At 35.2% G+C, this 19455-nt stretch overlaps 1 protein-coding gene across 1 annotated transcript in view; it reads right to left on the bottom strand.

The window, feature by feature from the left end:
* LOC137615931 (fibronectin type 3 and ankyrin repeat domains protein 1-like) overlaps positions 1 to 19255 on the bottom strand; it is a 26829-nt gene extending 7574 nt beyond the window's left edge. Inside the window, exons 1-9 of the mRNA XM_068345618.1 lie at positions 19243 to 19255; positions 17845 to 17992; positions 17058 to 17154; positions 16547 to 16668; positions 14795 to 14916; positions 14151 to 14247; positions 12962 to 13189; positions 11988 to 12143; positions 11167 to 11320 (exon numbers count right to left, since the gene is read on the bottom strand). Coding sequence (XP_068201719.1) covers positions 11167 to 11320; positions 11988 to 12143; positions 12962 to 13189; positions 14151 to 14247; positions 14795 to 14916; positions 16547 to 16668; positions 17058 to 17154; positions 17845 to 17992; positions 19243 to 19255 — 1137 coding nt within the window. The remainder of the gene's footprint in view (positions 1 to 11166; positions 11321 to 11987; positions 12144 to 12961; positions 13190 to 14150; positions 14248 to 14794; positions 14917 to 16546; positions 16669 to 17057; positions 17155 to 17844; positions 17993 to 19242) is intronic.
* Positions 19256 to 19455: the final 200 nt, after the last annotated feature.

Raw genomic sequence — 19455 nt, forward strand, 5'->3', positions numbered from 1 at the left:
AGTCATAGACAGGTTTTACTCCCACATGGTGAAAATAGGAATGTGTTGGATTCCTGCCCTTGTTTGGGTTATGAGTAATGAGAAAGCGGATGATGCACTATTATTATTATTATTATTATTAGCTAAGGTACAACCCTAGTTTGAAAAGCAGTATGGTATAAGCCCAAGGGCACCAACAGGGAAAAATAGCCCAGTGAGGAAAGAAAATATGAAAATAAATAAACGATATAAGTAATGAAAAAATAAAATGAAATATTTAAAAAAAAACATTTAAGACAGATATTTCATATATAGACTATAAAAAGACTTATGTCAGCCTGTTCAACATAAAAACATTTGATGCAAGTTTGAACTTTTGAAATTCTACTGATTCAACTACCCGATTAGAAAGATCATTCCCTTAGTCACAGCTCGAGTAAAACTTCCTGAATACTATGTCGAGTATATAGCCCACTTGAAGCATTTTATTGTTTGGAAAGGGCAAAATTAGTGAAATAATGAATCCGGTAGTATTGAGTTAAAAGAACTAATGAATCTGGTAGTATTGAGTTAAAAGAACTAATGAATCTGGTAGTATTGAGTTAAAAGAACTAATGAATCTGGTAGTATCGAGTTAAAAGAACTAATGAATCTGGTATAGTATTGAGTTAAAAGAACTAAAGCCAGTTGTTTATGGGAATTATCATTGCAAAGAGAAAGGAAGAGAAAAGTAATTTTAGCCAGATTGCGCTTAGGTCTCGCGCAAATTTTGCGCATGCTTATTTGATGTGCGCACCTTGTATTACATACTTGGGTGCAATGAGTATGACTGTATTTTATAACCATATTTATAGCGGCTGTAAAATTTTATTGACCTTTTATCACACTGAAAAATTCTGTTTATAGGATTCTAACTTTTAAGAAACGTAGGTTTTATAGATAACATTTAGATTTCTAATTATAGATTTTTACCTCTATTTTTACCCATTATATTTAAAATATGTTTTATTTATTATATTTATATAACATTTAAATTTCTATTCACTACAGATTTTTACATCTATTTTTACCCATTATATTTAAAACATATTTTATCTTATATTTATATAACATTTAAATTTCTATTCACTACTGATTTTTTACCTCTATTTTTTACCCATTATATTTAAAATATATTTTATCTAATATATTTATATAACATTTAAATTTCTATTCACTACTGATTTTTACATCTATTTTTACCCATTATATTTAAAATATATTTTATCTTATATTTATATAACATTTAAATTTCTATTCACTACAGATTTTTACATCTATTTCTACCCATTATATTTAAAATTTATTTTATCTATTATATTTATATAACATTTAAATTTCTATTCACTACAGATTTTTACATCTATTTTTTACCCATTATATTTAAAGTATATTTCATCTATTATATTTATATAACATTTAAATTTCCATTCACTACAGATTTTTACATCTATTTTTTACCTATTATAATTAAAATGTATTTTATCTATTATATTTATATAACATTTAAATTTCCATTCACTACAGATTTTTACATCTATTTTTTACCTATTATAATTAAAATGTATTTTATCTATTATATTTATATAACATTTAAATTTCTATTCACTACAGATTTTTACATCTATTTTTTACCCATTATATTTAAAATATATTTTATCTATTATATTTATATAACATTTAAATTTCTATTCACTACAGATTTTTACATCTATTTTTACCCATTATATTTAAAATATATTTTATCTATTATATTTATATAACATTTAAATTTCTATTCACTACAGATTATTACATCTATTTTTCTCATTATATTTAAAATATATTTTATCGATTATATTTATATAACATTTAAATTTCTATTCACTACAGATTATATCTATTTTTACCCAATATATTTAATATACAATTTTATATATATTTTATATTTTTACATCTATTTTTACCCATTATATTTAATATACAATTTTATATATATTTTATATTTTATTTTATTTATTTAAAATTCATATGAGTAATATTTTTTTTTCTTCCCGATTGTTATTCGGGCCAGTTCTGTATGAGTCGAGGTTGACTCATTAGGCTGGTTAAGTTCCTCCCTTTAATAATAGGCTAATTGATTCGGTCGGTTTGTATTGTGCTTTGGTTTGTTTGCTAACCACCTCTCTCTCTCTCTCTCTCTCTCTCTCTCTCTCTCTCTCTCTCTCTCTCTCTCTCTCTCTCTCTCTCTCTCTCTCCCTCCCTTATATATATATATATATATATGTATATATATATATATATATATATATATATATATATATATATATATATATATATATATTAGTCTTTCATTCATATAGGTATACACCTACACACAGACACACACAAATACACACACACACACACACACACACACACATATATATATATATATATATATATATATATATATATATATATATATATATATATATACATATATATATATATATATATATATATATATATATATGTGTGTGTGTGTGTGTGTGTGTGTGTATTTGTGTGTGTCTGTGTGTAGGTGTATACCTATATGAATGAAAGACTAATATATATATATATATATATATATATATATATATATATATATATATATATGTGTGTGTGTGTGTGTATGTAATTGAGCGCATGAGGAATTTTAAAATAAATCAATATCTATATAGACATTTTAGTACTAACAAATAACGTTACGATCTCTCCCAAGGCGACACTAATTAGAAAACGGTTCAAACACGTTTTTTCCTGCGTAACAGCGTTGGGCACGCACATGATACGCAGCCTAAAAATATACGCATACTAAGGAAGTACGTACCAAGGTCCGGTACGTACCAAACTCTTATTCTTCTCCCGGTTCTTCTATTGATAGCGTAACAGCGGGATTTCCTCCCCTTTGCACTTGAGTGTAAGATGGTCTCACTGGCCCCAGCGCCTGGTTATATGGGCGTAAATCCAATCCACTCTTCCTTTGTGCTGTTCTGTAACGTCTTTGGCTCCAAAACGTTTTGTCGTAGTTGATACGCCAGCTGTGGAAGCTCAACCCACAGGTTTTTCTTTTACCATATTTGTTACACTTACAATTCTAGTTTTTTTCTTTTTTTCTTCTTCTACAGTACGTGTTGTGTCCTATCTTGTGACTTAGGGCCCGGCCAGACCAAGCGCGGCTAGCGGCGAGGTTAGCGGCAAGAGGTTCCCGCGAAAAATTGAAACCTTAAGTATCTTATGTAGGTGGCCAGATAAGAAGCGCGGGAAGCCTCAAGCCGCCGCAGTTGCCGCCAGACTATGTTTCATGTTTTAAAAAATCGCGGCGGTTCGAGTGTCTTCACCCAAGCTTACACCATTTTTCATCAGTTCCTGAAGGGGTACGCGTTTAATTGTTCGTTTCCAGCCATTACAAATCAACAATTATTGGGAGGTGTTTCGGAGAGCAAAAATAAATGGAAGTTATGGCAATCAACTGCAAATGGATGGTAATAAAATAGTGGGTAGGCCTACGCCTTTTTGTGCTTTGCAACCTATTTAATCCCCATTTAGTTTATATATATATATATATATATATATATATATATATATATATATATATATATATATATATATATAAAGAGAGAGAGAGAGAGAGAGAGAGAGAGAGAGAGAGAGAGAGAGAGAGAGAGAGAGAGAGAGAGAGAGAGAGAGAGAGAGAGAAATTTAAAATGTGAAAAGAATTGGATGTACATTTAAACAATATATCTTATGCAAATGTTAGTTAATTCTGGAATGAAAGGGACAATGATTTTTTCGTGAACTTTTATCATATTTGAAGCAATTATAATACCTAATAAGAGAAAGATTGAGGTTGTCTATAGTTCGACGTTTGTTTTTTGAGTCTGAATCCAGGAAGGATGTTGCCATCAAAGAATCAAAAGACTTGTGAAATATGCAGATATTCATTAAATCTGTCGCCGTACAAACGAGACTGGCAACATTAATTTAAAAATTAACTTATTTTCCCTTCTCCGTTTATTCAAATCGTGAATCCAGACTCTTGTGTAATTTATAGTTCAGATTAAAATAACGATTTTCAATCGGAAGTAATTTCCTGCTCAAACACCATCGTCATGTTTACGAGGAAGGCTATCAGCTGGGAGTGAGGTGTCGCGGTTCCGGTGTGGCCGCTCAACATTTTGTCGCTGGCTTGCCGCCGAGTCATGCCGCTACCGCGGCGCTCATCGCGCTTGGTCTGGCCGAGCCCTTAGGCTAACATCAACGTTTTCTCTAGCTATGTCTAAAGGTGTACACAAACTCATATATATATATGTATATATATATATATATATATATATATATATATATATATATATATATATATATATATATATATATATATATATATAGAGAGAGAGAGAGAGAGAGAGAGAGAGAGAGAGAGAGAGAGAGAGAGAGAGAGAGAGAGAGAGACCTTTGCGTTTTTTTGCGAAGGATGTTATCAACTTGGGAACTTCCTCTTGTATGTACCTTGTCCTGCCCTATTTCTTAAACGTTCGTCTGTCCCTTCCTTTCGTTTCATTTTGTTTCACCTTCTTCTTCCTATGAACTTCTCGCTCACTTCTTATGCTCTCGTTCACTAAATCCTGCATTCCTATTGGCCGTTTCCTGACTGACTTTTTCTCCTCGTCTTTTCATCTCTTTCTCTCGCCGTATACGTCATTTCCCCGTGCCGTCCGCACTCTTGAGTACCTCCTCATTTCAAGTCACAACCAGATTAGCTTAGGCTATCTAATTTTAACGTAAATCCCAATGAATTATTTTATTGCCATTTAATTTTGATTTGATTCAGAATATAACCTTTCAAATTTTATTTGCTTTAACGCACATTATCAGTACCCTTTTCCCATGTTAGAACTCTCGCATTTAAAGTAAATTCATCGTTTTTCATTTAATTAATATTCGTTTACGGGCTGCTAACGCAAGAGGCCGTGTCTTGCATTAGGCAAGGCAATCTTGAAGCAAGCAAGCAAAAAAGCAAGCAAGCAAGTTCTACCTTTTGCACACTTCTACTCTCGTCCACCCTACCACTCTCCGTCCAAATCTATATATACCTCTCGTGTTTTGCTCTTACTCCCTCAATGCTTGCTCTCCTTAAGTTTCTCAAATCCTTTCCTTTATCCTGTATCCCCATCCTATCCTATTGTCACCATTCCTAACCAAATCTTTATCATCATCCCATTATTTTTGACATTCGTCACTTTCATTCTTCTCCCCCTTCATACTAATATTGTTAGCCCCCTCTAACTTAGCTCACTCTACTCCCTATAGCTCACTCTAAACCTTAGGCTTAATCTTGAGATACTCTTTCTTCTTCTGCCTCCTCCAATACTTTTCTTCTCCTTCCCATGCCCTCCTACTTCCATGGGGCTTACTGCTATGAAAATTTATTCTCCTGCAACTTTTCATTTCGTGGACCTAGAAAGGGAGCCTCCCTACTGACCCCTTTCTACCCCTTGAAGACACGTTCAAATTGTGACTGTTTTAGGCTTAATCTTTCTCTTGAGATACTCTTTCTTCTTCTGCCTCCTCCAATACCTTTCTTCTCCTTCCCATGCCCTCCTACTCCCATGGGACTTACTGCTATAAAAATTTATTCTCCTGCAACTTTTCATTTCGTGGACCTAGAAAGGGAGCCTCCCTACTGGCCCCTTTCTACCCCTTGAAGACACGTTCAAATTGTGACCGTTTTAGAGCAGCTGAATTCATCCCAATTCCTTTCAGTTTAAAATAACTAACACCCCCCCCACACACACACTTAAATTCCATTCCCTTTAGATGATGTTTGTTTTCCCAGCATTAACTTTCACATTCTTTTTTTTTTCCTTGCGGGCTGCCAAAGGCAAGAGGATCCTGGGTCTTGCTCACTTGAGCAATGCAATCTAACGTAACATTAATTAATCATCACTCGACTATGGTCTGCCTCTCGTTTGTCACAATATATATTATATATATATATAAATATATATATATATATATATATATATATATAAATATATATACATGTATATATATATGTGTATATATATATATATATATATATATATATATATATATATGTATATATATATATATATATATATATATATGTATATATATATGTATATATATAAATATATATATACATGTATATATATATATATATGTATATATATATAAATATATATATACATGTATATATATATATATATGTATATATATATAAATATATATATATATATATATATATATATATATATATATATATATATATATATATATATATATATCTACTTACATATTCATAAACCTTATACATCTATACATAACCTCATAAATTTCTTTTTATAGTGTAACAGGGGTATTTCCTCCCATTTGCACTCAAGTGTTGGATGGCCCTCCTGTCCCCAACACCGGGCTATATGGCCGCAAAGGCACAAATCCAATCCACTCTTCCTGTGCTGTTTTACAACGTCTTTGGCTCCAAAACGTTTTGTCGTAATTGATACGCCAGCTGTGGAAGCCCAACCTACAAGTTTTTACCATATTTGGTACACTTTACAATTCTAGTTTCGAGTCCTTTTTTTTCTTTTTTTGTTTCTTCTTCTTCTTCTTCTTCTACAGTACGTGTTGTGTCCTAACTTGTGACTTAGGCTAACATCAACGTTTTCTCTAGTTCTGTCTATAGGTATACACAAACTCATATATATATATATATATATATATATATATATATATATATATATATATATATATATAGAGAGAGAGAGAGAGAGAGAGAGAGAGAGAGAGAGAGAGAGAGAGAGAGAGAGAGAGAGAGAGAGAGAGAGAGATCTTTGCGTTTTTTGCGAAGGATGTTATCAACTTGGGAACTTCCTGTTGTATGTACCTTGTCCTGCCCTATTTCTTAAACGTTCGTCTCTCCCTTCCTTTCGTTTCATTTTGTTTCACCTTCTTCTTCCTATGAACTTCTCGCTCACTTCTAATGCTCTCGTTCATTAAATCCTGCATTCCTATTGGCCGTTTCGTAACTGACTTTTTCTTCTCGTCTTTTCATCTTTCGCCGTATACGTCATTTTCCCGTGCCGTCCGCACTCTCAAGTATCTCCTCATTTCAAGTCAAAACCAAATTAGCTTAGGCTATCTAATTTTAACGTAAATCACAATTAATTATTTTCTGTCCATTCAATTTGGACTTTATTCAGAATATAACCTTTCAAATTTTATTTGCTTTAACGTACAACGTCTTTGGCTTCAAAACGTTTTGTCGTGATCGATACCAAGATGGCATAAGATATCTTATTCCATCTTGATCGATACGCCATCTGTGGAAGGCCGGCGGAACTAATCCGCTAGGTGGCTCCGTGGTGAAGGGAGAATTTAATGCTTTGCGAGTGGGATAATAGTCGTTAGCACTATCGATGGTTTTTATATTTTTTTTTATATTTGTCTGATTTCTGGTTAACAGAAGACAGTTATCTATTTTTTTTTATTGATAATCATGTTATTTATCTTTGATTTTAAACTACGAAGATGAAAATCTCACAAACAGAAGTACTCCATAGACTTAATAATACTACATTAGTCATAAAAATAAGGTTTTTATATATATATATATATATATATATATATATATATATATATATATATATACTGTATATATATATATATATATATATATATATATATATATATATATACTGTATATATATATATATATATATATATATATATATATATATATATATATATATTGTATATATAAATATATATATACTGTATATATAAATATATATATATATATATATATATATATATATATATATATATATATATATATATATATATATATATATATATATACGGAATATACACTCGAGTCTTGACTAGTTTCGTGATACTTCCTCTGAGGAAGTATCACGAAACTAGTCAGGACTCAAGTGTATATTCCGTATTTTCATTTTCCCCGTGGTTCTTCTGCATCTGAGCATCACGTTTTCCTGTGATTTTTACGCATATATATATATATATATATATATATATATATATATATATATATATATATATATATATATATATAATCATGTTTGATGCACAACACGTGAATGTCAGAATTCGACATGGCATTACCTTGTGCTACAACTTATATGGACCTTCAATTGGGATCATCTCCAAAACTTTCCCTTTGTAACTAAACGCCACATGCTGGAACTCTTTTTTTCCTACTTTGAGAAATGTTATGACCTTAAACTAGAGATCTTATATGATCAGAGTCAAGTTAAATGATCTATCATTTTGTATATTACCTAAACCACCTAAGTACTTAGAATTTTTTATAGCAATATCAATTATTTTCAAAACCTTAGTTATGTATCCATGGTAAGCATTTTGTATAAATTAACATATTTGGTTATCGAGTTCATTGTATATTATCTCTGGAGATAAAAGACAGGTGAAAAATCCCGATATCTGGGTGTGTTTTCCTGTTAGATAAATTCGCTCTGTTCGGTTCTCGAAGGATCAGGAAGATATAACATTCGTGACAGCTCAAATGAAGAAGGTGACCTGGTATAAGGTAGACATGAGTAGCTCAGCCGGCCGAGCTTCCATACTCCTTCCCACCCACTAGAGCCACCTGGCGGCGACTCATATTTTCCTGTACTTCATTCTATTAATTGTAGGTCTGATTTTTTTTTTATCTTATACAGCACATTTTGTGACCCATCTTGTAACTTGCGCTGACATCAACGATTTCTTTAGCGCTGCCTGTAGGTATACTCAAACTCAGACACACACACACACACACACACACACACACACATATATATATATATATATATATATATATATATATATATATATATATATATATATATATATATATATGTATAAAACTTTGTACGTATGTATACTGTATATCTACATATTTATTCATAAACCTTATACTTATGTACACACACACTGACGTATTTACGCATACATATGTATATAATATAATGTATGTTTAATTAATTAAGTTATAATTTATATTTTTGCACTTTCAAAAAGACCTGCTTGTAACCTTTAGTCCACACATTTTCCAGTTGGTGACATTTCGCCTGACCCTCATTAACCAACGCTGTCTGACCTGTATTTGCCAACTCGGTATGACTCAATCTTGATAACCCTGACCCTGTTTCCTTATCAGTTTAGCCTGACCCTGTTTCCATATCAGTTTAGCCTGATCCTATTTCCTTATCAACTTAGCCTGACCCTGTTTCCTTATCAGTTTAGCCTGACCCTATTTCCTTATCAACTTAGCCTGACCCTATTTCCATATCAACTGTTTCCTTATCAGTTTGGCCTGACCCTGTTTCCTTGTCAGTTTAGCCTGACCCTGTTTCCTTGTCAGTTTAGCCTGATCCTGTTTCCTTGTCAGTTTAGCCTGACCCTATTTCCTTATCAGTTTAGCCTGATCCTGTTTCCTTGTCAGTTTAGCCTGACCCTGTTTCCTTATCAGTTTAGCCTGACCTTGTTTCCTTATCAGTTTAGCCTGACCCTGTTTCTTTATCAGTTTAGCCTGACCCTATTTCCTTATCAGTTTAGCCTGACCCTATTTCCTTATCAGTTTAGCCTGACCCTATTTTCTTATCAGTTTAGCCTGACCCTATTTCCTTATCAGTTTAGCCTGACCCTGTTTCCTTATCAACTTAGCCCTGACCCTATTTCCTTATCAACTTAGCCTGACCCTATTTCCATATCAGTTTAGCCTGACCCTATTTCCTTATCAGTTTAGCCTGACCCTATTTTCTTATTAGTTTAGCCTGACCCTGTTTCCTTATCAGTTTAGCCTGACCCTATTTTCTTATCAGTTTAGCCTGACCCTGTTTCCTTATCAGTTTAGCCTGACCCTATTTTCTTATCAGTTTAGCCTGACCCTGTTTCCTTATCAGTTTAGCCTGACCCTATTTTCTTATTAGTTTAGCCTGACCCTGTTTCCTTATCAGTTTAGCCTGACCCTATTTTCTTATTAGTTTAGCCTGACCCTGTTTCCTTATCAGTTTAGCCTGACCCTATTTTCTTATCAGTTTAGCCTGACCCTGTTTCCTTATCAGTTTAGCCTGACCCTATTTTCTTATCAGTTTAGCCTGACCCTGTTTCCTTATCAGTTTAGCCTGACCCTATTTTCTTATTAGTTTAGCCTGACCCTGTTTCCTTATCAGTTTAGCCTGACCCTATTTTCTTATTAGTTTAGCCTGACCCTGTTTCCTTATCAGTTTAGCCTGACCCTATTTTCTTATTAGTTTAGCCTGACCCTGTTTCCTTATCAGTTTAGCCTGACCCTATTTTCTTACTAGTTTAGCCTGACCCTATTTCCTTATCAGTTTAGCCTGACCCTATTTCCTTATCAACTTAGCCTGACCCTGTTTCCTTATCAGTTTAGCCTGACCCTGTTTCCTTATCAGTTTAGCCTGACCCTATTTCCTTATCAGTTTAGCCTGACCCTATTTCCTTATCAGTATAGCCTGACCCTGTTTCCTTATCAGTTTAGCCTGACCCTGTTTCCTTATCAGTTTAGCCTGACCCTATTTCCTTATCAACTTAACCTGACCCTATTTCCTTATCAACTCAGCCTGACCTTATATCCTTATCAACTTAGTCTGACCCAGTTTCCTTATCAACTTAAACTGACCCTAATTTCTTATCAAGTTATCTTGACCCTATTTCCTTATCAACTCAGCCTGACCTTATTTATCAACTTAGCTTGACCCTATTTCCTTATCAACTCAGCCTGACCTTATTTATCAACTTAGCTTGACCCTATTTCCTTATCAACTCAGCCTGACCTTATTTCCTTATCAACTTAGCCTGACCTTATTTATCAACTTAGCTTGACCCTATTTCCTTATCAATTCAGCCTGACCTTATTTATCAACTTAGCCTGACCCTATTTCCTTATCAACTTAGCTTGACCCTATTTCCTTATCAACTCAGCCTGACCCAGTTTCCTTATCAAATTAGCGTGACCCCATTTCCTTATCAACTTAACCTGACCCTATTTCCTTATCAACTCAGCTTGACCCTATTTCCTTATCAACTCAGCCTAACATTTCCTTATCAACGTAGCCTGACTTTTAAAAGCCTTACCAGCTTAGCCTGATGAAGGGTAAGGGCTACGTGCAGAGCGGCGTTTCCTCCGTAGCCTATTTGGTTGACCTGAGCTCCCCCTTCCACCAAGGTCTCGACCATCTTTTCGTAGTCGTCAGTCTCTATGCTCTCCTTCTTGGCAATTCCACGCATCCTGATTGGTAGATTTAGTTTCATATTATATATATATATATATATATATATATATATATATATATATATAAATTTATATATATATATATATATTTATATATATGTATATATATATGTGTATATATATATATTATATATATATATAGATATAGATATAGATATATTCCTATATATAAACACATATATATATAAATATATCTATATATATGTATATATATATATATATATATAGAGAGAGAGAGAGAGAGAGAGAGAGAGAGAGAGAGAGAGAGAGAGAGAGAGAGAGAGAGAGAGAGAGAGAGAATGTCGACATGGTTAAAAATCCAGACTTTTGTGTCAGTGATAAAATTTAATTTATTGTAAATCTTGGGTGAATTACGTATATCATGGGATATTTTTTTACTAATATCTAAGGCTAGTATTGTTTTGAAAAATTATCATCAATGAAATGAAAAAAAAAAAGAATTAAATAGCATTAGGATTTGTTCAATGGTTCATTTTCAGCTGTTGTAATTGGCATATCTGAATTAACCTTCTGAATTAACATCCTAAATACAATCAGGTAAAATATAACTCATCTTACCAGGCTATTTAATTAAACAAAACAATAGCATAAAGACATATCTTTAGGAAAACCATTTCTGCAAACAGAACGCAACTCTGTTTACCTGGGAGATTTTCTGACATAAGATGAGATGACTGCGAGGGAGAGGATCGGATGACGTCCTGCCAAGATTTTGGGGTCGGCCCCCTCCTGAAGGGCCTGGGTCACTATGCCAATCTGGCATCCACACACGGCGTAGTGGAGTGGGGTCATTCCGTTCCTGCGTGCAGTTTATCTTTTAGTTTCTATATGGTGTTGAGGTTGTGACCAAATATTTGAAACGGGTGGTAAATGACTGACAATAATTCCCATATTGGAAAGTTAATGGAAGCCTTTTACTGGTCACTCAAGGTCCTGGTCCACTTTTGGGACATTTTACCTGACTCTGCACAAAAACTGTGGCAGGAATTTATTTTTCTTATCGTATAGCTGAATAAATTTCCTTTCCGTTGAATTTCAATCTGACATAGTTTGTAAAATTCCCTTATGCTCATGTTAAAAAATTAAAAAAATGTAATAACTGGACCTGAACTATGTACAGTCGTACCGAAATAAGTCTTATCAGGACGTAGAATATAGCTAATGAAACTCAAACCATTAGCATTGCTATTACATCATCCAGTTGTGGAATGATCTTCCTAATCGGGTGGTTAAATTAGTAGAACTTCAAAAGTTCAAAGTTGCAGCAAATGTTTTTATGTTGACCAGGCTGACATGAGTCTTTTTATAGTTTATTTATGATCTGTATTTGACGTTCTTAATAGTTTCTATATGACATGTCTGTTTCGACGTTGTTACTGTTTTTAGAATGATTTATTGTTAATTTGTTCTCATCATTTATTTATTTCCTTATTTCCTTTCCTCACTGGCCTATATTTCCCTGTTGGAGCCCTTGGGCTTATAGCATCTTGCTTTTCCAACTAAGGTTGTAGCTTGGCTAGTAATAATAATGATAATAATATTGATCTAACTAAATACCAGGCATCTACTCAAACAATAACTACACAAGCGAAGATGTTGTTCAGTCTCAATTCATACCTGTCTGGATGATTCCAGGAAGCTCCAGCTGCTCTTAATCTTCGGGCAAAGTCCGTTCGACCGAAGAAGGCAGCCATGAGTAGTGGCGTCAGATGAGGTCCTCCCGTCGGTGCAGCGATGCCCGCCCTTTTCTCCACGAGGACAGCAAGGGCGTCTCGAGAACCGGTCATTATGGAGGACACTAGCGCAGTGTGGCCTTCTTCGGCGACAACGTCCACACGTTCGATTCTGGAAAATTAAACGGTTGAGTCAAATCGCCGCTGGCGTTCAGAGTAGATCTAGAATTCAAGGTAGATCTTCCTCAGTCAAAAGCGTTTTCTTTTTACCTGGTTCATCATCATCATCTCCTCATTTAGATATTTAGGAACTATGATCTATAATACAGAGTCCTTAGAATTTGAGTTTAATGATAGATTGAAAAAAAGCAAATCAGAGAATGGTTAGGTTAAGTAAAAATTACCTGGTTAAGCTCAGGAAATATAATTAGGAACATCGGTAGGTTTGAAGATTTAAACTGAATAGACTTGTATAGTTAATAAAAATTTCAAGACAATACTCTCAGATCTTAAACTGCCATATTCCTATTTCAAGTATGAATGGTACTGGGATCATGAACCTTTACTCTTTTGGAAATTATAACTGAATTTTCTGCATTTTTACGATTCAAATCATAATTAAAGGCCTTTAAAGGTTCTAAACTCTGAAATCTTCACTGAATAGAGCATTCAAATGGTAATGTCTTGAAAATTTTGAAGTAGGCTTTCTCTAATATACAATTTATGTGGTGCATGATAGCTGTAGAAATGGAAGAACCCAAATTTAAATCCGTTCAACACTTTGGTCAATAGACTGGTTTGAAAAGACAAAGTCACAGGCCAGGAATGAAAAGCGAGAAAGATATAGAAAAGATTAAATTGAGCCCTCGTGTTACAACAGACCATCTGGCTGCATATGAAAATCAGAAATTCATTAACAGTAGGCTCCCCTAACAAGAGAGCTAGTGCACATCACGTGGTGTACTGTAGGCAGTGATAAAGGGTTATTGTAGCGTCGGTTAGAGCCTAACTGCACCCGCTCTTATTCTATAGTGTAATCGGTACCCTCCCAATTGCAATTCTGTGTTGAATGAGCTCCCCGCCCCCAAGGTGTGGTTAAAATTTGCAATTCCACAAAGCGTAATACCACTTACTGTGAATATTTCGTCAGGTCAGTCATCACATCTCTGACAGCGGTAGCGTTGTCATCTTTGACAGCCTCAACCAGCTCATTCACACTGCCTGGACACGCTGGGAGAGAGGGGGCCACAATACACTACGCACTTAGTTACTCGGGATGTTTTGATTGTTATTGAAAATAGGTTTTTTAATGTTGAATGGCATTTTGGTGTGAAGGTAGAGCACTGTAAATTATCAATCTATAGCAGCTTTATGTGCATGTGTGTGACTGTGCACTGAAAATATAACTGGTACATTTGAAGAGCATAAGGTTACTTGAATGGTCGATGTACTTTGCCAAAAGTATTCTGTATGTAAAAGATAAATATGTTCTTATAACTAAACGTAAAACCGTTAATATGAAAAAAATGATTTATGATAATGTGTGAACTTTTCATTGAATTCATGACGTATAAGTTTTATTTCTTAGTTACGAAATGGATTAAGGATTTATTTTTACTAATCTCAGATTATTTTACTAGTTGAAGCATTGAGATATTAATAGATGATTTTCAAGCTTCCAAGACGTCAATAAACAATCATACGGTAACACTAGTTTACAAAAACAGTTTGACTGAATTAATCCTCACATTTCTTCAAGAGACGGAATATTTATTACCTTTTGTTGTCACCGAAAAGAGAGTCCAAGGAGACATCTGTTCCTGTTCCATCACCCGAACTCTGAACTGCACCTCAGTTGACGGTTGCAGTCCCTCAACTGTGCAGGTTCCACCACTTCCCCTGTGCAAGACCAGGAATTATTAGCGGGGTAGGTTTCTGGGGTTCCAGTGCTTGATGGCAAATGATCATCTGAAAAGAGGGTCATCAGAAAAGTAGTTCCTATACATCTGAAAGTGTGAATTAAAAGAGCAATCGTGTCACATGACGACATTTGTTTCCAACACATTTCTCAGGAAAAGCCATCAACATATATTACTGTGTTGGCTTTTAAGGTTTAAAGGACACCCATGAATGGTAGAGGTAAGGGCCAGTTACAGTACCCTAGCAGGACAATGCCCTAGCCAGAACCAAGGATGGCCAGGCAATGGCTACTGATGACTGTGTTGGCTTTTAAGGTTTAAAGGACAGTCATGAATGACAGAGGTAAGGACAGTGACAATACCCTAACAAGACAATGCCCACACCAGAACCAGGGATAGCCATGCAATGGCTACTGATGACTCAGCAGATAGACCTATAGGCTCCCCGAAACTCCCCGTCCTTAGCTCACAAGGACGGGGAGGTTGCAGAAACTACAAGAAACTCGAGCTTGAGGGTGACTCGAACCCCAGTCCGGCGGATCGCCAGGCAAGAATAAGCTACTACAACCCTCTGACGAGTTAATCCTGTGACCTATTTTCACCCTATGGCCAGCCAAAGTATTGTTTAAAGGCCGCTCGTGAACGGCATGGCCAAGGGACTGTGACAGAGACTTATCGAGCAGGACAATACCCTAGAGGTTGACCATATATACAGTACATATGATCAGCGCCCAAGCCCCCTTTCCACCCAAGCTAGGACCAAGGAGGGCCAGGCAGTGGCTGCTGATGACTCAGAAGATAGTCCTATAGGCTTCCCTAAACCTACCATCCTTAGCTCACAATGATGTTGAGGTTGCAGTGACCAAAGAAACTAACGAGTTTGAGCAGGACTCAAACCCCAGTCTGGCGTTCACCAGTCAGGGACGTTATCACATCGGCCACCACAACCCATGTATACTTCCTTTTCAGACGGAATTTTTATGCTGTTTATTTCTAACAAATAAGCACTTAGATGTTTGACCATCATAGAACAGATTACATTCTATACGTGAGATGATGTTAATTGTCACAGTTTTCAGTGTGGTGTTATATTCTAACACTGCCTTTAAATTTAGGTTTTTCCAAATTGTGATGGAAGCTTGGTAATATTCATGGAATGGTTGATAAAGTATGTGATTTATTGACTTTTATCTCTAAATGGATGTTATAAAAGGTTTCCATGGCTTAATCAATGCAATTTCTAAAAATTATATTGTGGGATAGCATAGCTTGGTGGTATTTTGGTGTCATTTTGGTAAACTCTCCCTCTTTATTCAGTGATCTCGCTCGTTTACTTGAATTCATCTCCCTCTGACATAGCCTTCCTCGTATAGCAAACACAAAATAAATTCTCTTCTCTTTTCGTATAATGGATTATCTCGTAGCTGTCTCTAATTCTGATAACATAAAAAATCTTTTGAAATATAATTTTCCTCTAATTAAATCCACTTTTAATATCAAATCTTTCCTCCTAGTCCTAGGAGAGCCCAAAGGGCTGCTGAAGTAATCTGATTAAGCTATTTACACTATTATTAATCTTTATATGAATTAAAATGGAAACTTTTGCATACTTGTAAATAGTAGTCCATCCTGTTCGTGCACTGAACATCTCAGCGGTGAACACGATGTTCGGAAGCAAGGGAAACACTTCAGTTCTGTCGATCTCCTCTTCAAAGGGACCTTCCTCCATTCTCTGCAAAGTACAAACAGGAATGAAAAGCGTTTATAGATTATCTTCTGAGGTATTATGTAATGTAACATATGTAAATCTGAGGTATTATGTAATGTAACATATGTAAATAGTTGAGAAAGATATTATGCACCTGACATAATTAATTAATGAGATAAACGTGATAAATGAGACAAGTGAATCAGTTCTAGATTATACTGGGTCATAATTTTCAAATATGTGATCGTGTTATATTTTTTTCTTACATGGTCCAAAGCTTTAAAACAGCAGACATTTCACCATCTTAGGTTTTGAATACGCATGCATTCATATGTATATATGCACAGTCATCTCCTAAGTTTAGCGTAAACCTAAAGAAATCTCAAATAGCATCGTTTATGTTTCTTCCTTACATCTTCATCCTGCATGTAACCATCGTCTTCCACTTCCTTGGCATATGCAATTTCCAGGTAATTCTCGTAAGTGTCATTGATGGCATCTTCGTCGTCCCTGGAAATTGAGAGAGTTATTCAGTCAATAAATGTTTATTTGAATATTCAGCCTAAACTTCTGAATCCTTTGGGGTAGTAACTTTAATGCAATTTATGCAGTGCATTGTGGGCATTACTAGAAGGTCTTCACTGTGTCTCCTCGATCCCTTTGAATTTGCACCGTTTCCGATTCCTTTCTTCCGTCTTGCTGTCATATATCATGGACTTAACAGGGTAACTGTTGGGCTATGCCCAGTTGCATCCCAGCCCTAGAACTGGCCATCATGGCCTAAATTATAATTACTGATTAGATATTGTGAAGGAGGTACTAGAAAGAAAGAGTCCTAAAAGGCAAAAGGAACGAGATATGTGATATCAAAGACACTTTGATAAGAAAAGAGAAAATTTCCTGAATATATATATATATATATATATATATATATATATATATATATGTGTGTGTGTGTGTGTGTGTGTTTATATATATATATATGCATAAAGTAATTAAATTTACGAAATAGAAGGCAACCGTTAAAACATCAAATTGGCATATAAAACATGACATGGAACACAGGAAATGAAGAAGACAAAGGCTATATTGTATAGGAAGTAGCACCAAATGGAAAATAATTGTATGTGTAAACTCGGAAAGAAAGTTGCTTAAGCTACTAAACCAGCACAAAATTACTTAAAAGAAAGCCCAATTTACCTTGGACTGGTAGGTCCAACTGACGAATCCTGAGAAGAGTCCTGAGATCCTACTGCTTCTAGGCTGGCGCTCGGTTCTAGTAAGCTGGGGTCACCCCATTCCAGTTTTACCCAGTGATGACCTGTTCCACTACACCTAACCTCGGGGCCTGGAAAGCAAGATGAATAGTGATAGAAAACCCCAAAAGTACTGATTACTTAACGTTTTTTTTAGCAAAATCATCGTCAACCAACTACCTTCCTCTTTCTTAAAATCTTCATCGAACTCCAACTCCTCTCTCTCAAAATCCTATTCATTGAATCTCCCCTCTTTCTCTCGAAAGAGGAAAGCGTCCCTGACTGGTGATCGCCAGAGTGGGATTTGAGTCCCGCTCAAACTCGTTATTTTCTTTTGTGGCTACAACTTCGCCAGCCTTGTAAGCTCGAGAGTTATGGGGTCCTTTGACTGGCCAGACAGTACTACAGTGGGTTCTTCTCTCTGGATACGGTTAATTTTTCCTTTTGCCTACACACACACACACACACACACACACACACACCCCGAATAGTCTGGCCTATTCTTTACAGATTCTCTTCTGTCCTTATACACATGACAACACTAAGATTACCAAACAATCTTCTTCACCCAAGGGGGTTACTGCAGGTAGGAGAAGGACACTCCAAAATTAAACCATTTTTCTCTAGTCATGGGTAGCGCCATAGCCTCTGGACCATGGTCTTCTTACTGTCTTGGGTTAGAGTTCTTTTGCTTGAGAGTACACTCGGGCACTCTGTTCTATCATATTCTCTCTTCCTCTTGTTTTGTCTAAATTTTTAGTTTATGAAGGAGATATTTATTGTAATGTTATTGTTCTTAAAATATTTTATTTTTCTTCTATCCTTTCCTCACTGGGCTATTTTCCCCATTGGAGCCCCTAGGCTTAAAGCGTCCTGCTTTTCCAACTAGGGTTGTAGCTTAGCAAGTAATAATAATGATAATAATAATTATAATAATGATAATGATGATAATAATAAGGATGAAGGGGGTTTTGGGGAGCCTTTAGGTCTACCTGCTGAGTCATCGGCAGCCATTGCTTGGATAGTGTCCCTCTGGGCGCTGATCATATGGATATGGTCAGTCTCTAGGGTATTGTTCTGCTTTCTAGGGTAATGTCACTGTCCCTTGCCCCTGCCATTCATGAGTTGCCTTGAAACCTTTAAATCATCATTATTGAAGCCACTTTCCCCTCATGAAATCATCTAATCGATTTTTCCTTTTCTTTAAAAAATATTGTCATAAAACCACCCATTCCTCTCTCAAAATCGTTAGTCGTTGAACATTTCATTTAGCTCACAAAATTATCGTTTTTGAACGGCCGCCTCACTCTCAAAATCACCATCATTGATCCCAACTCCTCACCCTCAAAATTCATCGTTATCAAATACTCTTTCTCCCTCTGGAAATCATCATAATCGAATCCCCAATCCTTCCTTTATCTAAGAATCATCATCATCACTCGCTCCTTCCTCTCAAAATCGTCGTAAACTCTCTCTCAAGATCATCATCGTTAAATCCTCTCTCTCTCTCTCTCTCTCTCTCTCTCTCTCTCTCTCTCTCTCTCTCTCTCTCTCA

This window comes from Palaemon carinicauda, chromosome 2, assembly GCF_036898095.1.
Source record: "Palaemon carinicauda isolate YSFRI2023 chromosome 2, ASM3689809v2, whole genome shotgun sequence".
Classification (NCBI taxonomy): Eukaryota; Metazoa; Arthropoda; class Malacostraca; order Decapoda; family Palaemonidae; genus Palaemon; species Palaemon carinicauda.